Here is a 20,412-nt window from a genome sequence, read left to right as displayed (position 1 = left end):
CTGCGGGGCAGTAATTCTATTTGTTTTTACTTTAACAGATAGATGACCTCCAAAGGCAGGGAAATCTTTCCGTGAATGTTCCTAGTTTGTCGATGGAAACCTCAATGATCATGCACAACATCCAAAGAATTGTCCAGGTACACACCTGAATGGTACAGCGTCTTGAGTCTTTTTCCTCCGCCCTTTTATAACAAATATTGATTCTCCTATCTCATCTTTTGGTGTATTGAGACTAATCATCAGAAATCAAACTGAGTTCTGAAAACACTTTATTTAACTCTCTATTTTATTTTTAGGAAAATGAATGTTTAAAAAAGGAAGTCTTTGAGAAAAGCTCTCGCATTGAGGAGCAAAACCGTAAGATTGGGGAGCTCATCAACCAAAACCAGAGGTGAGTCAAAAAATGTCACAATTATAATAATAATAATAATAATAACTTTATTTGTATAGCACTTTTCAATATAAATATCAAAGTGCTTTACAGCATAAAATATCAGCACACACTCAATATCAACACAAAATACATACAAATTAAACATTACATCAACTTAAACATTACATCATAAAAGCCTTCCTGTAAAAGTGTTGTGAGGAGTGAGGTAAAACGAGGAACAGACTCTGAAAACCTGATTTCCTCAGGCAAATCGTTCCAGAGTCTAGGGGCCCTGATTGCATTAAAAAAGGGAGCTTTGAGACTGGTCTATAGTTGTTCAGGATAGATGGGTCTAGATTGGGTTTTTTAAGCAGAGGTTCAATTAGAGCAGATTTAAAATAAGCAGAAACCACACCTGAGGTCAGAGAGTGATTGACAATAAATAAAATGAAGGGACCAACAGTGGTCTTAATCTCTTTCAGTAGTCTGGTAGGGACCACATCCAAAGGGCAAGAGGAGGATTTCATGCGCATCACCATTGTGTTGAGATCAGTTAGTGACACTGAACTAAACGAGCAGAGGACTGACATAGAGTAGGATTGGTGAGCTGGCGGTTCCGGGACAAGTGAATTGTGGGGTCGACTGCTGATGGTGTGAGATCTGATGTTTTCAATTTTTTCAGTGAAAAATTATGAAAATTGCTCACAGAGTTCAGGTGATGCATGTAAATTAATATTGGTGGGGGCGCCAACAATTCGGTTGAGTGTTTGAAACAGCACTTCAGAGTTTTGAACATTCTGGGAGATCAAGTTGGAGAAAAAAGTTGCTTGTGCGTCCTTAACTGCAGTATTGTAATTATTCATTAGGCTTTTCAAATGCTCATAGTGAACTTGAAGTTTGCAGGACTTCCATTTACGCTCTATTTTGCGTACCTCTCTTTTTAAGGAGCGGGTATGGTCATTAAACCATGGAGAGACTGAGGAAGTGATTTTGGTTCTGGTTTTGACTGGGGCTACTGAGTCCATTGTATTCAGGCAGAGGTCATTGAAGGAATTCACCAGGAGGCTGGTATCATGGGAGAGAGGTAGTTTGGAAGAGAGGCATGAAAAAGCATGTGAAAATTTAGCTGCTGTTGTTGAGTTAATAATGCGAGAGTGGGTGGGGGCAGGTGAGACTTTAGGCGAAGGAGAGGAGTACAAGTTTACTAAATACTAAACAACAATACTAAAATGATCGGATATAGAGGTGTTAATAAGTTCCACATTATCAATCTTCAGACCATATGAAATAACAAGATCTAAGATATGGCCCTTCTCATGGGTGGGCCCTGTGGAATGTAAAACAAAATTAAATGATTCTAAAAGATTAAGAAATTCCCCCGGAAGAGCATCACCAGGACAACAAACATAATGTTGAAGTCACCAATATGCAGACCTGGTCATAATTAAGTAAAAGCAGAGAGAGCAGGTCAGAGAATTCAGAGACAAAAGTGCCATTGGGCTTAGGATGGCGGTAAACTAAAAGGAATAAAATCGGCTGGTGATTATTAACACAAAATGTTAAGTTTTCGAAGGAGGAGAATTCCCCACAGGGAACAGGCTTATAAAAGAAATTGTCTCTGTAGATGACAGTGACCCCTCCGCCGCGGCCAGATAGCCGGGGCTTCGGCGCATATAAGAATGCTGGAGGTGTAGCTTCATTCAGGGTGCTGTATTCATCTGGTTTTGACCATGTTTCGGTCATACAAAAAATACCAATGTCATTGGAGGTAATAAAATCATTGCAAATAAAACATTTGTTATTTAAGGACCTTACATTTAAAAGGCTAATCTTTACAGGTATGCTTGGTGGAACAGAAGGGCCTGATTGTGTATGAATGGAAATCAAGATATTCGGGTTTCGGCCAGCAGAGGGCATGGTGTGGTTTTCTGGTCTGTTGTTGGTAATTCTGACAGTAGGGACAAGACCAGTTTGGACAAGCCGGGAGAGGTCGTTGTCTATTGAGGTTAGTGACAGCTGGAGCCGGTAGGGGGAGTAGTTATGGGAGGCAATGTCCACGGAGGGCTCCGTAGAAGAAGAGGAAAGCACTGGGAAGGGGGTGTGGCATGTAAACAGTCTCGCATGTGTGTGTGGTATGGTGTGTACAGTGTGCTGTATATTGGCAGCTAACATGCGGCTTCCAAGCTTGCTCTGGTGAAGTCCGTCGTGTCGATAAAAGGTGGGGCGGTTCCAAAATAAGTTAAAATTGTCTACAAAATAAAAACCGTGGATAGTACAGGCGGCCCGCAGCCAAGAATGGAGCTGGAGGAGCCAACTGAACCGCTCTGCGCTGAGGCTGAGTGTGGGAAGAGGGCTGCTGATGAAGATTGACATCCCGTAGTTTTTTAGGACAGTGAACAGACTGTTAAAATCATTCTTTAGCAGCTCAGACTGACACCGGACCACATTGTTGGTTCCAATGTGCAAGACCAGACGTTTAATTGAATCTGGAAATGTTTGCAGTAGGTCCGGGAGTTTATCTCTGATTTTTGTGACGGTGGCTCCTGGAAAACAGTGGGTGGTGGAATTAAAAAAGCGAATGTTCCTGGTTATGGAGTCACCCACTATGGCGGTAGTTGGGGGGAAAAAGGGACGTGGACGAGGAGGCGAGCACCGCTGCTCTGTGGGGACTGTTGGCAGAGTGTGAGGTGGGGTCACAGCCTTAGTGGTGGCTGGGGGCTCACATGACCCTTCACGGCAGGGAAGACCACCGGAGCGTCTTGCCCTGAGAGCAGCCTCCTTCATGATCTTGCGCCGGGAGGAGGAGGTCACAGACCTGAACGAGGGTCCCGGGGCAGACCCCCCAGGGTGCTGGCAGCGGATCAGTCAGAGGGCAAACAGGAGAGGAATGGACAGTCTGGAGCGGAGGGAATTCCTCAACACTCAAGACGCTATATCTGTTCTCCAGTTGGAGCTCACAAAGTGGAGCAGGTATCGGGCTGGACCTCTCTCGCCTTTTACCATGTACTGTGGACCATGGCTCTTGGTTGGGAGTGGAGCTATTAGCTCTGAGCCTCGGATTAGGACTGAAGGTGAAAGTAGCCTTTGCACTGCTGTTCGCCCATTTTGGCTTAGCCTCCAGCAGCAGCCACGGGTCCTCTGAAGGGGGATGTGGAGCTGGAACTGATGAGGTCAGCCTGGATGTAGCTGCGGCGGCTGTATCATCAGTTCGGAGCTGAGTAGCCGAGACTGACAGCTCAGCTGGGGCCAAGTCGGCCAGGTTGGGATCCGGTGTAGCCGTGGAGCCGGCACCAAGCTCTGCGACCATGGAGTCCAGATCCGCAGGGTTACCAGGGAGGCCAGCACTTATGGCAACTACATAGTCGTGGAGAGCTTCTTCATCCCTGATCCAATTATGATTGACAGTAGGGATGCACCGAAATGAAAATTTGTGGCCGAAGCCGAATAATATTAAACGCTTGGCCGAGTACCAAATACCGAATATCGTTGTTTAGTTTTTCATTAGTTTTTGCAGATGAACCACCTCCAGATTAGTGTTGTCACGGTACCAAAATTGGGACCCACTGTTCGATACTAATGAAAATATCATGGTTCTGAGTAGTATCACGATATCACAGCAAAAATGAGGCAGATGTGCCTTTTGTCATTTATAAAAAGATAAATCACTTTTCTATAATACATCAATGATATTTCAATGGAATAAATTACTTACTGACTTATTCATACTTCAAAAACAGTGAGTGAGTGATGAACACGGGGGGATCAAAATAAAATAAATAAATAAAATAAGAATCAACCAGCCACCCTCCTCCCCTTCATAAGTAAAGAAAAGTCCCTAAAGTGCGGTGAGGTTTGTGGGCCGTGAACGGCTCGTTTCTCCTCTGACATGTCACATACCTGTGTTTGGCTGGCTCGGCTGTTTAGGTACTTCTGGGCAGTCCACACGCCAAGAAGAGGATAGTATTGGAGCCGACTTCTCCTCGCCGGTAAGCCGATGGCCGCTGTATTTGACAGGAATACATTACTGTCTGTGTCTGTGACCCCCGTTCAACCCACAATCGGTGGGATTCGCCTCTTGTTTCTGCTGGTGGTTGAAATCTGTAGGCTGCTCACACAGCGTGCTGAATGATTTGACGCCAGGGCCACACTGCCTGCGAAGCGCAGCGCACCGAAATTCTCGCGCGAGCCGGAGCACCTCCGTTCACATCAGATGCGCATTTCTCCACGCCGGTCGTCAAGCGATTCTGCTCCCAGCTGTTGTTTTTCCATCATGGGTAACTGCCCGGCTTGACACATTTGCTCGCGGCTCGCGCAGAAAATAGGCCAGACGCCGAATTGATCGCTGCAGGGCCGGCGGTGGAGCTGCGCGGCACGGCCGGTGTGGATGACACAGTCAGTTAAGATGGGTGCCAAAAGGAAACTGGCTTCACTTCTCGGCGCTTCGAGGCTATTCGCGGCGCTTCCGTGGGCAGTGTGGCCCTGGCGTAAGCCTATTTTGCTCGCTCAAAACTATTTTTAGTCGCAAATGCGAGTGCGGTGACGGGCGGATCGCCACACTGCCGACATTTTAATCCGACCGTCATGGCACGCTGTTTGATTGCGTTATCAAAACCGTGCTGCTATTATTCAGCCTTGCTTTTAACTTATTCTACCGAATACCGAATGTGTGTTTTTTTGCAATATTCGGCCGAATATATCGGGTTACCGAATATTCGGTGCATCCCTAATTGACAGAAGGCCAGGGCCCGTATTCACAAAGAATCCTAAGACTAAAAGTAGCTCTTAGTGACGTCATTCTAAGAAAAATCGTAGAATTCTTCGAATTCTAAGATTTTTCTTAGAATTTTCCCTTGGTAAGATAAAAGTTATTCACAAAGCATCTTAGGCCTTAGGAGAGCTCCTAAGGTGAAAAACTGTTAAGAGGAGGGAGGAGGACTTTTAAGAAGCCTAAGAGTGTCTTAAACAGAGAAGATGGCGGAAAGACAGAGAGGAAGGAGAGATATTCTCCGTATATTGAACGACAGTGATTTAATAAGACACTACCGGCTTGATCGTGCAGGGATAATGTTTGTGGTTGACCTCATCAGGGATGAGCTGCAATCTCAGCTCTCACTTTGGATTGCAGCACGTACCAGCGCTTCTCACACTCATCGCTTGTGCGTAAAAGGAGGGGGAACGACGCATTGATTTGTCGGGCAATGTGCTCCCAAGTCTGCCTCTTCCCTTGTGCCGTGATCCCGGGACCGAATTTCCCTCTTAAAACTCATTTGTTGTCCTTCACGAGCTGCGCCAACAGCAGGCACTGCTCTTCTGTCCAGTTTCTCGTTCTTTTTTTCCTCCATTTCGTTCATTGTTTTGGTCATTCTGCCAAATCAAACCGCTTTTTACAAGGAAGCCAGCAATCACAGTAATTGCTGACAGCTGAGTCTGCGTCCACCATTAATATCAAATAGATTAGGTAGTAAAATTACCAGCATGGCGAGTAAACATAACAATAAGCAAATCAATATAATAATCGGCATGTTAATGAGGTACGTTCAAACATTTTGAAGCTGTGTAACAATTAATTTAATTTTGCTGAGTTTCATCATCATGACATAAAATTATTTTCACGATTACATATTTCTTAATACAGTCTAAGTTCTATGATCGGTTGATTTCACTGTCCATTCATTACTAGGAGTGCTTTTTTTTTGTTTTGTTTTTTTCTTTTTTTCCTTTTTGTAACAACCAATCAATGCTCTCTTCCTCATGATAATGTGGAGCTCATATGTTTAAAACCATATTCACAAAGCTTCCTAGTGCTAAGAGTTGCTCCTAATGCCGAAATTCAAGGTTCCTACGCAAGTATGGAAAGTATGGAAAAGTATGGAAATAAATTTGATCAATTTCCAGGTATTAAAAAGTATGGAGAATGAAAAATAAAGTATGGAAAAATATTTATGTTTCCAGACTATTAGCTACCACTGTTCTAAAATACTGTTTTCTAAAATAGAAAATTAGGTATTTCCAAAAATAATTTAACTGACAGATGCCCTTAACGATTCATAATAAATCCTATTTTTGTCACGCTACATGATGGAACTGCATTGAGGAAGGGGAGAATAAAAATAAAACAGCTGTCGCAGGTAAAGCAACTCTAGTCGCAGGATGTGTGTCACTGCTCGCCTGCCTTTCTCTCTCCCATGGTCCGTCACTCCACTGTCTCCGCTCTGATACTCGCTCTCCCCCGGTCGGCCTGTACTACGATGCACGTTTAACATAGCCAGGCTTTCTTTAGGTGAGCTGGCTTCACAGAACCTAACTGCACCCATCCAGGATAACCAGTACTACAAAGCTGGTTATCAACTCGCTCTGTCATCTCTGTGTTTTCCAGCAATGAGCGCGTTCATGTGAAAGAGGTGGAGTTGACAAAGCAGCAAAAAGCACACACATCCATGAACAAAATTGTGCAGGTGCTGAGCTCAAAAATGTGGAAAGCTGAGCAGGTAAAGAAAAGGCTCGCACACTGCAGGGCTCCTCTTCAGAAAGAGGCGGAGTTGTTAATTAGGAGTGACATCATCATCATCATGAACTCATACTCATATGAGATGAAACGGTAGCCTATCTGTAAAAAACTTCTGTTTCAGTAACAGCAAAACAGTTATTTTCAACTAAGTAACAACAGCCTGTAATCATAGGCTACAACAGAATAAAATAAGACAGATAAAACAGATAGAAAATCCTTGTCAATAATTTTGCGAACATCAGCTTATCTGATTTAACAGATGTAGAGACTAGAAATAATAATGATAATAATAATAATAATAATGATAATAATAATTTACAAATATTAAAAGTAGGCTAAGGCATATTTAAGAATTATTATGACTTAAGTACAGAGTATTTTTCGCTATTTAGTTTGATGACAGGATGAAATCATTCTTAATATCACATACTGTAATAGAACTTTAAAATAATTCCAGACTGTTTCTGCTACCAAACCAAAGAGTGTAAAAGTAGTTAATGACTGATGAGGTCTATCTGATCGAAATGTTACATTTATAATCACGGGAGCTAATTAACAATGTGGGTTATTTCTTTAGTTTTTATTTCCAGTTATCAGGTGTCTCAAGTTATTCTGAGCTGCAGAGTATAAAATCATCCACGCTGTCAGCTGTCACTCTGAGGATAAAATAAAGTTTACACCATTAAAATGCAGCTAAAATCATCATTAGGATATGTGTTTAGTGTGGTTATAAAGCATCTCTCTGTTTGTTAGAAACTGTTTTAAAACCAGAGTGGAAATAGAAAACTTGGAACAATAAAATATTAATACTAACCGATTAACATATAGCCTATATTGCTTTTTTTTTTTTTTTTTTTTTAAAACACTGTCACTTTGTTAAGCAAACCGGGGACTTTTGCTCATGATATTCTCTGGCCTTTTTAGCTTGGTTAATGCATATTTTAGATATTTAGCTTACTGTGGCCAAAATTGTTTACAGAAACACGAAGTTCTTCATATATATTCATATATCTAGCCTCCTAAATTTGCTCCCAAAGTGCACCAGATTGATGTATTTTAACTTTAAAATAGTCAAGCTTTTCTTGCATGCCCCCCCCGGACCCCCCTAGAAGTTCAGAGGCTCTCTCTTTTTTCACCATACCTGTGTTTGCATCACTGCATTATGGTACTTGGCTACAATCAGCTATTAAGAATAATTAAAGATGATGTGAAATATGATACACTGATACATTTACTAAGGTGTCGCATATTCTCTGAAAAACAACAACAACCGAGAAGTCTGGAAATTTGGGTATGGAAAAGTATGGAATTTTGAAATTCCAAATGTGTAGGAACCCTGGAAATTCTAAGAAAATTCTTAGAACGTTTTCTTAGAATTTCCCCTTAAAGTTAAGACTAGGTCCTTGTAAAGATAAAAGTTATTCACTAAGCCTCTTAGACCTTAAAAGAGCTCTTAAGGTGAAAAACTGTTAGGATTAGAGAGGAGGGCTTTTAAGAGGCTTTAGAGTTTCTTAAGCAGAGGAGAAAATGGTGGAAAGACAAAGAGGTATGAGAAATATTCTCCGAACACTGGATGACAGTGAGTAAATGAAATGCTACAGGTTAGATAATGCAGGGATAATATTTGTGGTCGATCTCTGTAGGCATACACACACATTTCAAACCCAATACAGTAAGGCTGTAACAACAGAAATAAAATGATCACATCACTAAGATAGTTGGAAAAACTGGACAAATGCACCAATGCAGCAGTGATGCCTTGAGTCTGTCTCATCCTTCCATCAGCTGAGTGATCACACTAACAATGGGAACACTTTCACAGTTAGTAGTTCATTTCATGTCCACTGGGTGTCCACACCTTGCAGGCTCACAAAGGGCGATAATTGTTTCTGTCCCTTACTTGCTTAGAGTTGCTCTGAGAACTTTCCTAAATCACTCCTAGGTTAAGACACCTTACTAAAATTGCTTAGGCTTAGTTAGGATCTCCCTGTGAGTATTCTTAGAATGTTGTGAATACGGCCCCAGGATAGCAGCCAAAAAACACTCGTATTCTGTGCCTGAACAGGATGCTCAGAGCAAAGGATCCGCTGTCTGCTAGTTAGCTGTACACTGTGACAGGGAAGTGCAAATTCAACAAGATCTCAGGGCATTGCTGAAGCTGGTACAAGGCAATGCATATGATGCTCTGTGTATTTTATACAAAAAGGTTTTTTTATATTAGGCACAATGGGAATCAAGGCAGAAGAATCCTACATGTGGAGTTAGAAACACAACATTGCCCAGAAAACCTTTAACAATTGCCAGATATTTTCCTCAAAAAGTCGTGATTTATATTATAACATCATGTTTGTGCATGTGTGTGTCTTTCGGACGTGTGTTAATGACAAAAAGAGTGAAAAAAATTGCATTTCCCCTCATGGGGATTAATAAAGTATATAAAAAATTAAATAAATAAATAAATATGGGCAATATTGTCCACAACTTCAAGTAACTGATGTTGATCCATGTTTTTTTTTTTGTAAAATTGGTCTCAAATTTAATTAAGAGTGCCATTACAAATGTCTTAAATCTAACCTGCCTCATATTCAGTCAGTGTTGGGTTGTTACTCAAAACAGTAATGTGTCACACATTACTTGTTAGTTATAAAAACACTTCATTACATTACATTGCATTACTTTATTTAATTACACTCTGTAGAATGTTCTTTGTTACATTACTTGTTAATCTTGAGTTACTTTGCAACATTGCCTGAAATGCATTGTTACATAAATGCAAGTTAACAATATTTTAACGTTAAACCTTCCATATGCCCACATAACAGCGCTAAGCAAGGATTGCAGAATGCAGCAGGCCATAAGTGCCTCAAATGAAACTATATCAATATACAAAGAGGTCAGCCTTCCTCACTCCACATAGTATAATGTTAATTGTCTCAAAATAAAATATCAATAGGCCAAAATAAAATAGTACAGACACTAGCATTCTGAACATTATTAGATGATGGCAGACTTGAAAGCAAAAAAAAACAGGTTTAAATGGCATCTGATCAGTATTTAGTGGGCCAAACACACTCACCTGAGTTGCTCGCTCACCAAACCATGGCTTAATAGCAGATTAGTCTAGTTTGGTTGTTGTTTATCACTTAAGCAGTGGTTATACATCATGAGGAGGAGTCTCTCAAATTGTTTGTCAGATAGCCTGTTCCTCATTGGAGTCAGCACAGACTAAAGGCTGAGGAGCCTCTCCATGGGCTCACTGGACAGTGACACTGATGTTGGCATGTTTGACAGTTTTTTTTTCTTTCCATCCATTATGTAGATAGTAAAGGAACTTGTGCAGCACAAGTAACTGTAATGAGATAATTGAATTTAAAACAGTAACATGTTACATTACTGCATTACTGACAAATGTAATGAGATTACAGTAATCAGTTACCCAACACTGCTTTTGTTTTAGTCCAGTCCTGATGCCAGGAGAAACTAAAATGAGTGCATTAGAAAAAAAAAGAAAAAGAAAAAAAGCATTGTATCTGATAAGGATGATTAAAAACAATATAAATGGCATCGCTCGGGCCAGTATCTGATCTTACATATTACTGTTTCAAGCAGGATAGGCAATGGACGGTGTCTTGCAAATAGTTTGAAAAGGCTGGGAATATTTCGGTTGTCAGTATCTGTCACACAGTGATTTGATCTGGTTTGATTAACAGTAACAGCAGACCAAACTGACTGGTATATGTTAAAAAATTATCAAGATTTTGGTTGAAATGTATTTCAGGTGTATGTAATGTGGTCATGCTGTGGTTGTCTAGGTACATGGAGCAGAGTAACCTGCTGCTAGAACAAAGGAACGACTCCCTCAAGACATCCAGTGAGCAAAACCAGGCCAGATTACTGCAGGCTGAGAAGGACAAGGTGAGGATTTGTCTTTAGCCCCTTTTCCACCGCAGGAACTTTTATCAATTACCCGGAATTTTGAAAAACCTCTGCACGTTTCCACCGTAATTACCTGGGTAAAAAACTTTCCCTCAACCCCAAATTTACCCTGGAAAAAGTACCTAGTAGGGGGGTAGGACTTTTCAGATTACCCTGAATTCTTGAGGGGTGGGGCTGTTTGCTGAAGAACACTGATTGGTGGAACACACAATTGCAGTGTTCCACACTTCCTGGTACGGGCAGCCACTTAAAACTTTATTTCATTTCTACAGGCTTCACTTCGTTTCTGTTTTGATTAAGGATGGGTACCGAAACCTGGTACTAAATTAGCCCCGGAGCTAAATTATCAAAGACTGTACTATTGATAAGCGCTAACGGTATTGGTTCTTTTGTGCCGGCGCTGATCTCCTCTACACACATGTTTTAGCGTATCTGGATCTGTGGTGGTGTTGCAATAGTGGCGCACCACGTTAATCGTGCACCTATTATTTATTTTCCCATGATGGAGCGGGTTCAGATCCTGTGAAAATGTTCTTTTTAACGTCTCATAGGGCTGAACGGTTCTTTAATATGGCACATGTTTATTTAGACAGGCACCAAAGACGAAACTGTGTAGGCCTATTTAGAAAATTTATTAGAGATAGGAGTTAAATTGACAGGAAAAGCAACTTGGCCTCTTCCTGTTTTCATCATTCCGTCATAACAAGTGTGATTCAAACTGCGACTGAGTGTCGGTCCATGACTGGGTTCCTCCAACAAAAGTCCAAAGACAGATCAGGTCGGCTATGTTTTGATATTGTTCTGAAAAATTGAATGAAGAGGCTTTCGCGAGGACAGCTACGAGTTCTCTTCCTGGTTGAAAACAGCTGTTGTCACTACGACAACCATAGACGCATTCGACTGAAAGTCGCCAGTTAACATAGTCGCGAGTAAATCCGAAACACAGTGGAAACAAAGTGAAGACAACTCGAAAATGACTGGAGTTGACAGCAGCTACACTCGTTAGTGTAAGTGACATTAACCCTTAGCGAATAAGAAGCCAATAATTAATCAATACATGTGTTCAGCAGCTGAACATGTAGATAGTGATGTAGATGATATTCAATATGATCCGCCCACAGTCGCTCATACACCGACACCAACGTTATATCTTACGCAAGGACAGCACGCTAGTTCAGCTGATAGTGAATTGTTACTAATAAGCTCTAATGACAGCTGTCTGTATGTTGACTAACTTAGTTTTACACTTATTGTAAAATACTTTTAAACTGAGCTGCTGGCTGAGACAAACAGCCCCAACTCTCTCTACCAGCACGTAACCAGCCAAGCTGGCAGAGCCAAATACAGGGCACACGCCGAATCATTTACGTCATCACGCTAATTTGGATACATTTTCCGGAACTTGAAGTGAGGTGGAAACGCAAACCACACAGATTACCAGGAATTCTTTTACCCAGGTAAACAAATTCCTGGTAATAAAAGTTCCTGGAAATGTTGGTGGAAAAGGGGCTTTTGTAGGGAAAAGGGGAACAATTGAGACTGTAGATGGTGCCTTCAGAGTGCAACAAGCATTACTATTTTTGCAGTGCTGACAGACGACACTGTTAGTAAGAAGATGTTTGATTTTGATGGACCTAAACCATCACATAAGAGATAAGATAAGATAAGACTTTATTGTCAGTCATGCATACACATAGAGACAGTGCACGTAAATGAAATTATGTTGCCTTAGCCCCTTTTACACTGCCTGATTGGGCTTTCCTGCAAATTTGCACAATTCCTATCTTAAAAGGGCTCTTGGCTCACGTTTCCTGATAATTAAAAAAAGTGCACATACACCAGAGAATTGAGTATTTTAGGAGGAACTGTCTACATTGCATAGTTTGTCCACCAGAGAGCACTGACATGTTTATTTCCTAACTGGAACTTTGTAACTGGAACTTTTCTAACTGCATAATTGTAAAATGTCCTGCTTAATACATATCTTGGCCTTTAATAACCAAATTGACCTGGAGCTTTATCATTTATTGGACAAAAAAAGATTAAAGTTATTATTATTGGTCAGTATAATAGATTTTCTTACTTTTAATGACCAGTTTGGTCATGTATCAACCTCAAAATCCCAGGCAGTTCACTTGAAATGGTCCAAGACACAAGAGGCAACAACAGAATTGAATGCAACAGTGAATACATTTCTACGTAGAATAGCGTTACCAGTATTATTTTGGCTTGACCATGCATTCACCAGGGTGTTAATTATCTCTTTATTACTTAGGATTGCTGAGTAGATTTCATACTTACTTGCTCATAGAGAGTTCAGACCTGACATTGACATGCGTCTTGGGGGATTGGTTCACAAGTTGACAGCTCTATGTCTGTGTTCACCTTTGACATTACAATGCGACTTCATATCCAACTCGAGTGACATCTCAAGTGTCTCGACTTCCTCACGCTAAATGTAAATAAACATATACATAATTTTTGTTCGTAGAGACCAAATGCGTGGTTGTTTTTACCAGGCAGGAGGTTTATGGTGCTATATGCACACTTTAAGCCATTTATATTTAAAATGGGTAAAGTGATATTTCATTGCAGAGTTGCTCACAATGCGTAGATTTGCTCAGACCCTCCTTTCTCTGTCTCTGTCTTACTCTCTCTCTCTGTGTTCATCATAAGACAAACACACAGTGTGGTCCCTGCGCCTCCCCAGCGCTAGGACACTGCTGCTGCACGAGTGTGTGCTCTGTGCCGGGAACAGTTGGTGAGAGTTTGCCCACACATACAGTGACAGGGCTTATCATTAGCATCACACGGCTAACGTTACCTAATGGGTAACAGTTAGAGCCATTTCAGTGTCGGTGTGAGTTTGTAAGGACAGTTGAACAGGTGCTGCTGTGTTAGCTTGTACTACCCAGGCAGATGTTGAACTAACCCAAGGGACTAAAGCGGCTCCAGGCATGGTCCTTCAGTGCTGTGTCTATCTTGTAAAATGATAGGAAGCAGCAGGTTTTGAGTATGCATTTGGTGTATTCACACCTACTTAGAGCTTTCCATTTGTTATCTGTTTGCCCTGGACGCATGTTCATACCAGGTGTTAAAGAGGTCTTATCGTCACACTTTTTTGTAGCAGCATCCGCACGGATTAATCAATCAGAAACACAAGATGGAGCCAGCTCCTTTATGATATCAGATATTGTTAAATATTCTCAAGTTTCATTTGGTATTATCAAGTTTCTTTCATACTTTAAAGATTTCATTCCATATATTCAAACTTTAATTCCATATATTCAAGTTTAATTCCATATATTCAGGGTTCATTTCATATATTCATAGTTTTATTTTGTAAATTCACTTTTTTCTATATATTTAACTTTCCCTCCATATGTTCAACTTTTATTCCATGTACAGTACAGGCCAAAAGTTTGGACACACCTTCTCATTCAATGCGTTTTCTTTATTTTCATGACTATTTCCATTGTAGATTCTCACTGAAGGCATCAAAACTATGAATGAACACATGTGGAGTTATGTACTTAACAAAAAAAGGTGAAATAACTGAAAACATGTTTTATATTCTAGTTTCTTCAAAATAGCCACCCTTTGCTCTGATTACTGCTTTGCACACTCTTGGCATTCTCTCCATGAGCTTCAAGAGGTAGTCACCTGAAATGGTTTTCCAACAGTCTTGAAGGAGTTCCCAGAGGTGTTTAGCACTTGTTGGCCCCTTTGCCTTCACTCTGTGGTCCAGCTCACCCCAAACCATCTGGATTGGGTTCAGGTCCGGTGACTGTGGAGGCCAGGTCATCTGCCGCAGCACTCCATCACTCTCCTTCTTGGTCAAATAGCCCTTACACAGCCTGGAGGTGTGTTTGGGGTCATTGTCCTGTTGAAAAATAAATGATCGTCCAACTAAACGCAAACCGGATGGGATGGCATGTTGCTGCAGGATGCTGTGGTAGCCATGCTGGTTCAGTGTGCCTTCAATTTTGAATAAATCCCCAACAGTGTCACCAGCAAAACACCCCCACACCATCACACCTCCTCCTCCATGCTTCACAGTGGGAACCAGGCATGTGGAATCCATCCGTTCACCTTTTCTGCGTCTCACAAAGACACGGCGGTTGGAACCAAAGATCTCAAATTTGGACTCATCAGACCAAAGCACAGATTTCCACTGGTCTAATGTCCATTCCTTGTGTTTCTTGGCCCAAACAAATCTCTTCTGCTTGTTGCCTCTCCTTAGCAGTGGTTTCCTAGCAGCTATTTGACCATGAAGGCCTGATTCGCGCAGTCTCCTCTTAACAGTTGTTCTAGAGATGGGACTGCTGCTAGAACTCTGTGTGGCATTCATCTGGTCTCTGATCTGAGCTGCTGTTAACTTGCGATTTCTGAGGCTGGTGATTCGGATGAACTTATCCTCAGAAGCAGAGGTGACTCTTGGTCTTCCTTTCCTGGGTCGGTCCTCATGTGTGCCAGTTTCGTTGTAGCGCTTGATGGTTTTTGCGACTCCACTTGGGGACACATTTAAAGTTTTTGCAATTTTCCGGACTGACTGACCTTCATTTCTTAAAGTAATGATGGCCACTCGTTTTTCTTTAGTTAGCTGATTGGTTCTTGCCATAATATGAATTTTAACAGTTGTCCAATAGGGCTGTCAGCTGTGTATTAACCTGACTTCTGCACAACACAACTGATGGTCCCAACCCCATTGATAAAGCAAGAAATTCCACTAATTAACCCTGATAAGGCACACCTGTGAAGTGGAAACCATTTCAGGTGACTACCTCTTGAAGCTCATCGAGAGAATGCCAAGAGTGTGCAAAGCAGTAATCAGAGCAAAGGGTGGCTATTTTGAAGAAACTAGAATATAAAACATGTTTTCAGTTATTTCACCTTTTTTTGTTAAGTACATAACTCCACATGTGTTCATTCATAGTTTTGATGCCTTCAGTGAGAATCTACAATGGAAATAGTCATGAAAATAAAGAAAACGCATTGAATGAGAAGGTGTGTCCAAACTTTTGGCCTGTACTGTATGTAAACTTGTATTTTATATATTCAAGTTTCATTCCATAAAATAAAGTTTCATTCTGTATATTCAAGGTAAATTTCATATATTACTCTATACTCTTTCACTCTGTATATTCAACTTTCCTTCCATTGTGGATAGAGATTTATTTTTTTCACCTAAATAAACTTAAAAAACCCATGGGGTTTTTAAAAAATGTATTAATGTAATTAATGTTTGAGAGTTAGTTTTCACAGGACAATGATAATTGGTAAATCCCTTTCCAGAACTAACTAAACACTGGTGTTCTGTATTGGTGATAAGTGGTAAATTTGGAATAGTAACATCAGAGCACATGCCTTTTTAATCCTCTATTCTGTGAATTCTGAATGTCACTACAGGATTTTGACTTCAGCAATACACTTAGTATTTACCTCTATCGGTGGAGATTGGGTTGGTATATTTTTAGTCATTTACTGTCTTGTTTTCTGTTACAAATCTGATGCTAATGATTAGTGCTTCACTAACTGCCAACTGCTCTCTGCCTGGTTATTTGCGCTGCAGTGCTGCTCTGAGGAAAATCTAGCATTTACTGCTCTCTCTTCTCAGCATACACTGCCTCAGGACCTGGGCTTCGGGCAGGTGAGCTGGTTTTCTCTGTGTTCCGCTACCAGACTGGGGTCAAATGGTACCAGTAAAAGAGGAAAACTAGCACAAATTTGCAAAAGTTGCCACCATGTACACACATGCATCCATTTGTTTATGCATTACCACACAACAGTTGTCACTAATACAGTGATGCCTCACTACTACATCTGGTTCATGAGTTTTGAACGGTGACACAGCAAAATAGTGTGTGGTGTTTGTCTGTTTGTATGAGCAAATCAACAGCTGTTTTGAGCAAACAAAGCAAAGACAACTCCTCAGTGAATGTGCCATTGACATTTTAAACTCAGGAAGAAAAACCTCCTCTTTCTGACCAAAGAAATAATCATTGTAAATAATTATTTTTCATTATTTTGCAAATATGTCTGTTTAGCGAGCACAACTAATAAGTCCCTGAATCAGTAAATGGTCAATTCCTGCACATTAAAACACATCTGTTTAACTGAATTTCACTATTTATTTCATTTGCACTATGCATTTCATTTATGCAATAATCATTCACAGCATAATTAGTCATAATTGATCACTGCCCTTGTACTGAGGTAGCTGCTTGTGTGTTTTTCATATGTCTGCCTTTTCTAACTGTGATTTTATTAATAACATTTAGTACTTAGTTACTTTTTATAGTTTTTTCTATTTTGTTTGTGTACATGTTTACACCAAGGGTCTGGGAGAAACGGTATTTCAGTCCCGTCTATGTCCTGTACATATAGCAAAACTGACAATAGAGTTGACTTTGACTCTGAAGTTGAAGGACAGTAAGTTTAGGCAATTGCTGCAAGTGATTTAAAATTCACTTTGGATAAAATACTGAGACTTAACAGCTGATCTAACAATCTGGTTTGTCCTGATCAAGCACCACTTCCAGACAGGCTACTTAAAATGTTATCATCATGTGGAACTACTATTTGACCCAGATCTGACTGCTGCCACTGCAATCATTCTTTATATATCATACTTTATTGACATTTGAACTAATTTTTCTTTCTCCTTTTTCCCTTCTGTCTCATTTTCCATCAGCCATCATTCGCCATTTGTCTCTTACAGGTCCACAATGCTCACACTGCTAGCACCAGTAGCCACTCATCTAGACTGTCACTATATTGTTACACTGTTTCTTGTATGGCCTAGATTTTCACTGGTACATCCCCTCTTCTCTCCCCTCCCCATGTCCCTCTGCATCTCCATCAGGTTCGTCTGACAGAGGATCTGGCGTCGTCCACAGCCCAGCTGTCTGAGCTGCAACTGAAAGCTACAGCTCATCAGCAGAAGGCCATTGAGCTGCAGAGTAAGCTTAGCTCAGTGCTGCAGGACAGTGAGAGGCAGTGCCAGCGCATCGTTGCCATGGAACCGCAGCTGGAAGGTTTGTATAGTAGTTTTTAGTTTTGGAACTAAAATAACTCCCACCTTCATGACAGTTATAATGTTCAGTTTTTGTTGAAACATATTTAGACAGGGGTTTAAAGGAAGGAAGATTATGATGCATTCTAATCTTTTAATGTTTTGAGTCTACCCTCATTGATATTGATGGGGTGGACAAAACATTTGGAACACCTTCAAGTAAAATGCAGTCAAAATGAACAGCAGTGCAAATTCCAGCCTTCAAAGTGACCTTGAAGGTGAATTCACATCTCTTTAAAAGAGCTTCAAATAACAAACAGACATAATCAACTGGCAACTGGGTTGTTTGTGGTTACACTTGTTAGTTAGGTAGTCCTTTACTCTGTTCTACATATGTTCTTTAACCCTGTGGGCCCGAACGACGCATAGTGCGTCCAAATTCACACCCGTTATTCTCTGTGGATTTTCTCCGCAACTGTTCGTCATAGCGAGAAGCCACGCATATCACGTAAAACAGCTCAATCGTAGCTTTCCGAGAAGACCAAGCACTTGTCGGTAGTCCAGTGTTTTCACAGCAGAAAAGCAATGATAAAATTACACTAAAATTATGTATAACAGAGCTTTCATACAGCTTTGCACACACATTACTCTTGGATGGATTACTCGCAAATGCAGGCTCGCACAGAAATGCCACGCATATCACATGAAAGTGCAGGAGCAGAGCTTTCCACTGATACCACACACATCATTGTGCTGTCATCCCATCACGCTATAAATACAGATCAAGTGTAAATAAAAACCTGACGAATTTCTTTACAATCCATTATACAGATCTTGTTATCAGTCACTTCATATAGTGAGGAATATCGTATCTTACCATGTCTTAGGCTTGCGTGTGTTTCTCCCTGTCTATCCACATTTGTAGTCCGGCTTTCAAGATGCAAATATCTCCATATTGTCCAGTTGACACTCCATCAAACTTTCTATGACAAGACCAGCGCACTTCACCTTTGCGCACCCAGAAAACTTTAGCCTAATTATGCATGCATGACAGGGCAGTAGTCACCATATACATTGAGGGGGACACATGCCCCCCTATCAATGCCCAAAATGCTCCCCCAGTATATAACTGAAACTGAAAAATAACAACAAACTTTGTTTACTGGAAACAAAGTGGCAAATATTATCTTGGAGGACATCATTGCACTTTGTTGACTATTTTTCTATGATCTTAGATGTAAATATTGCATGTTTCTTTCAGATAAAACACATTTTTGACTTGTGAATGAGTCAATGGAATTTTTTGCAATAATGAAAAAATACTGGCAATCATGTCCGCCTGGCACAAACCACATGTTTTGGACAACTGTAAAGTGACAGAATGTCCCACCATCATGGTTCTTATATTGCCAGATTCCAGAAAGTCTCCCCTCTTCAGATATGGCAGAATATGTCATTTTCCAACTTGCTATGGTGAGATACATGTAAAAATGTAATAATTTAGTCACATGGATTTTTTTTTTCATTAATATGAAAATTAATATAAAATACAGGCACATAGGAGGACATGAAGTGATGGCAAATCTGGTTAGCCCAGATTGTTCTGAAAAAAAACCAAGATATAGCATGTGTATGTAGCCTTTATAATGACTGTGATATGAGCTTAAAAGTAAAGGCAGTAAAAATACCCCAAAAACGCCTAGGGCCCATAGGGTTAACCTATCCTGATTTAATATGTTAGCTAGCTAAAACAATCCTCTCAATACTCATGTAGTCGTAAGTAGTAAGACTATAAGCAGCATGCATCCAAGAAGATGCTACAAAAATCACTGACAGCGCAATATATAGTGAGACAAAACACCAAGCGGACAAAGCTCCTTCCAAAACGAGTGAATCTGGGGCCGCCTTTCATTTTTGTTAGTGTTACTGTTTACAAAGAGTAACCGTCAATTCCTGCAAGGTATACCTTTTAATAGACACTGGTCTGACAGGTGCAGTGGTGAGCACTGTCGCTACACAGCAAGAGGGTTCCTGGTTCGAACCCAGGATTGGGGATTCGGACCTAGGGTGGGGGAGCCCTTCTGTGCTGAGTTTACATGTTCTCCCTGTGTCAGCGTGGCTTTTCTTCCGGCTTCCTCCCACAGTCCAAAGACATGCAGGTTAGGTTCACTGGTGACTCTAAATTGTCCTTCGCTGTGAATGTGAGTGTGAATGGTTGTCTGTTTCTATGTGTCAGCCCTGTGATAGTCTGGTGACCTGTCCAGGGTGTACCCCGCCTCTCGCCCAGTGTCAGCTGGGATAGGCTCCAGCACCCCCGCAACTTCTAATGGGATAAGCAGTTACAGAAAATGGATGAATAAATGGTCTAACAGTGCTGTGCATATGTGTTTCAGAGCTGAAGGAGGAAGCAGAGAGGGCCCAGGCTCAGTACCACTCAGAGAAGCAAAGACGCAAAGAATTGGAACTGAGAGTCAACAACATGGAGGAGGGACTGCAGGACCTCCAGACTGATAAAGAGAGCCTAGAACGAGTAAGCATGCTTCAGAATCAGAATCAGAATCTCTTTATTGTCATTGTACG

General features: G+C 41.0%; 1 protein-coding gene across 3 annotated transcripts in view; it reads left to right on the top strand.

Annotated features, from left to right (window-relative positions):
• The window catches only part of fkbp15b (FKBP prolyl isomerase family member 15b), a 66,071-nt gene that overhangs the window by 22,960 nt on the left and 22,699 nt on the right, over positions 1-20,412 (top strand). For 2 of the 3 annotated variants that reach the window (XM_033619241.2, XM_033619240.2), the window contains exons 17-22: positions 39-137; positions 297-391; positions 10,694-10,796; positions 16,435-16,467; positions 17,683-17,854; positions 20,226-20,362. In XM_033619241.2, the coding sequence (XP_033475132.1) occupies positions 39-137; positions 297-391; positions 10,694-10,796; positions 16,435-16,467; positions 17,683-17,854; positions 20,226-20,362 (639 nt within the window). The remainder of the gene's footprint in view (positions 1-38; positions 138-296; positions 392-10,693; positions 10,797-16,434; positions 16,468-17,682; positions 17,855-20,225; positions 20,363-20,412) is intronic. The other variant, XM_033619243.2, reaches the window with a different exon arrangement.

The sequence above is a fragment of the Epinephelus lanceolatus genome, chromosome 9 (genome assembly GCF_041903045.1).
Source record: "Epinephelus lanceolatus isolate andai-2023 chromosome 9, ASM4190304v1, whole genome shotgun sequence".
NCBI classification, from domain to species: domain Eukaryota; kingdom Metazoa; phylum Chordata; class Actinopteri; order Perciformes; family Serranidae; genus Epinephelus; species Epinephelus lanceolatus.
Note: the sequence above shows the minus strand (reverse complement) of the source record. Positions and strands in the feature narration are given on the sequence as shown.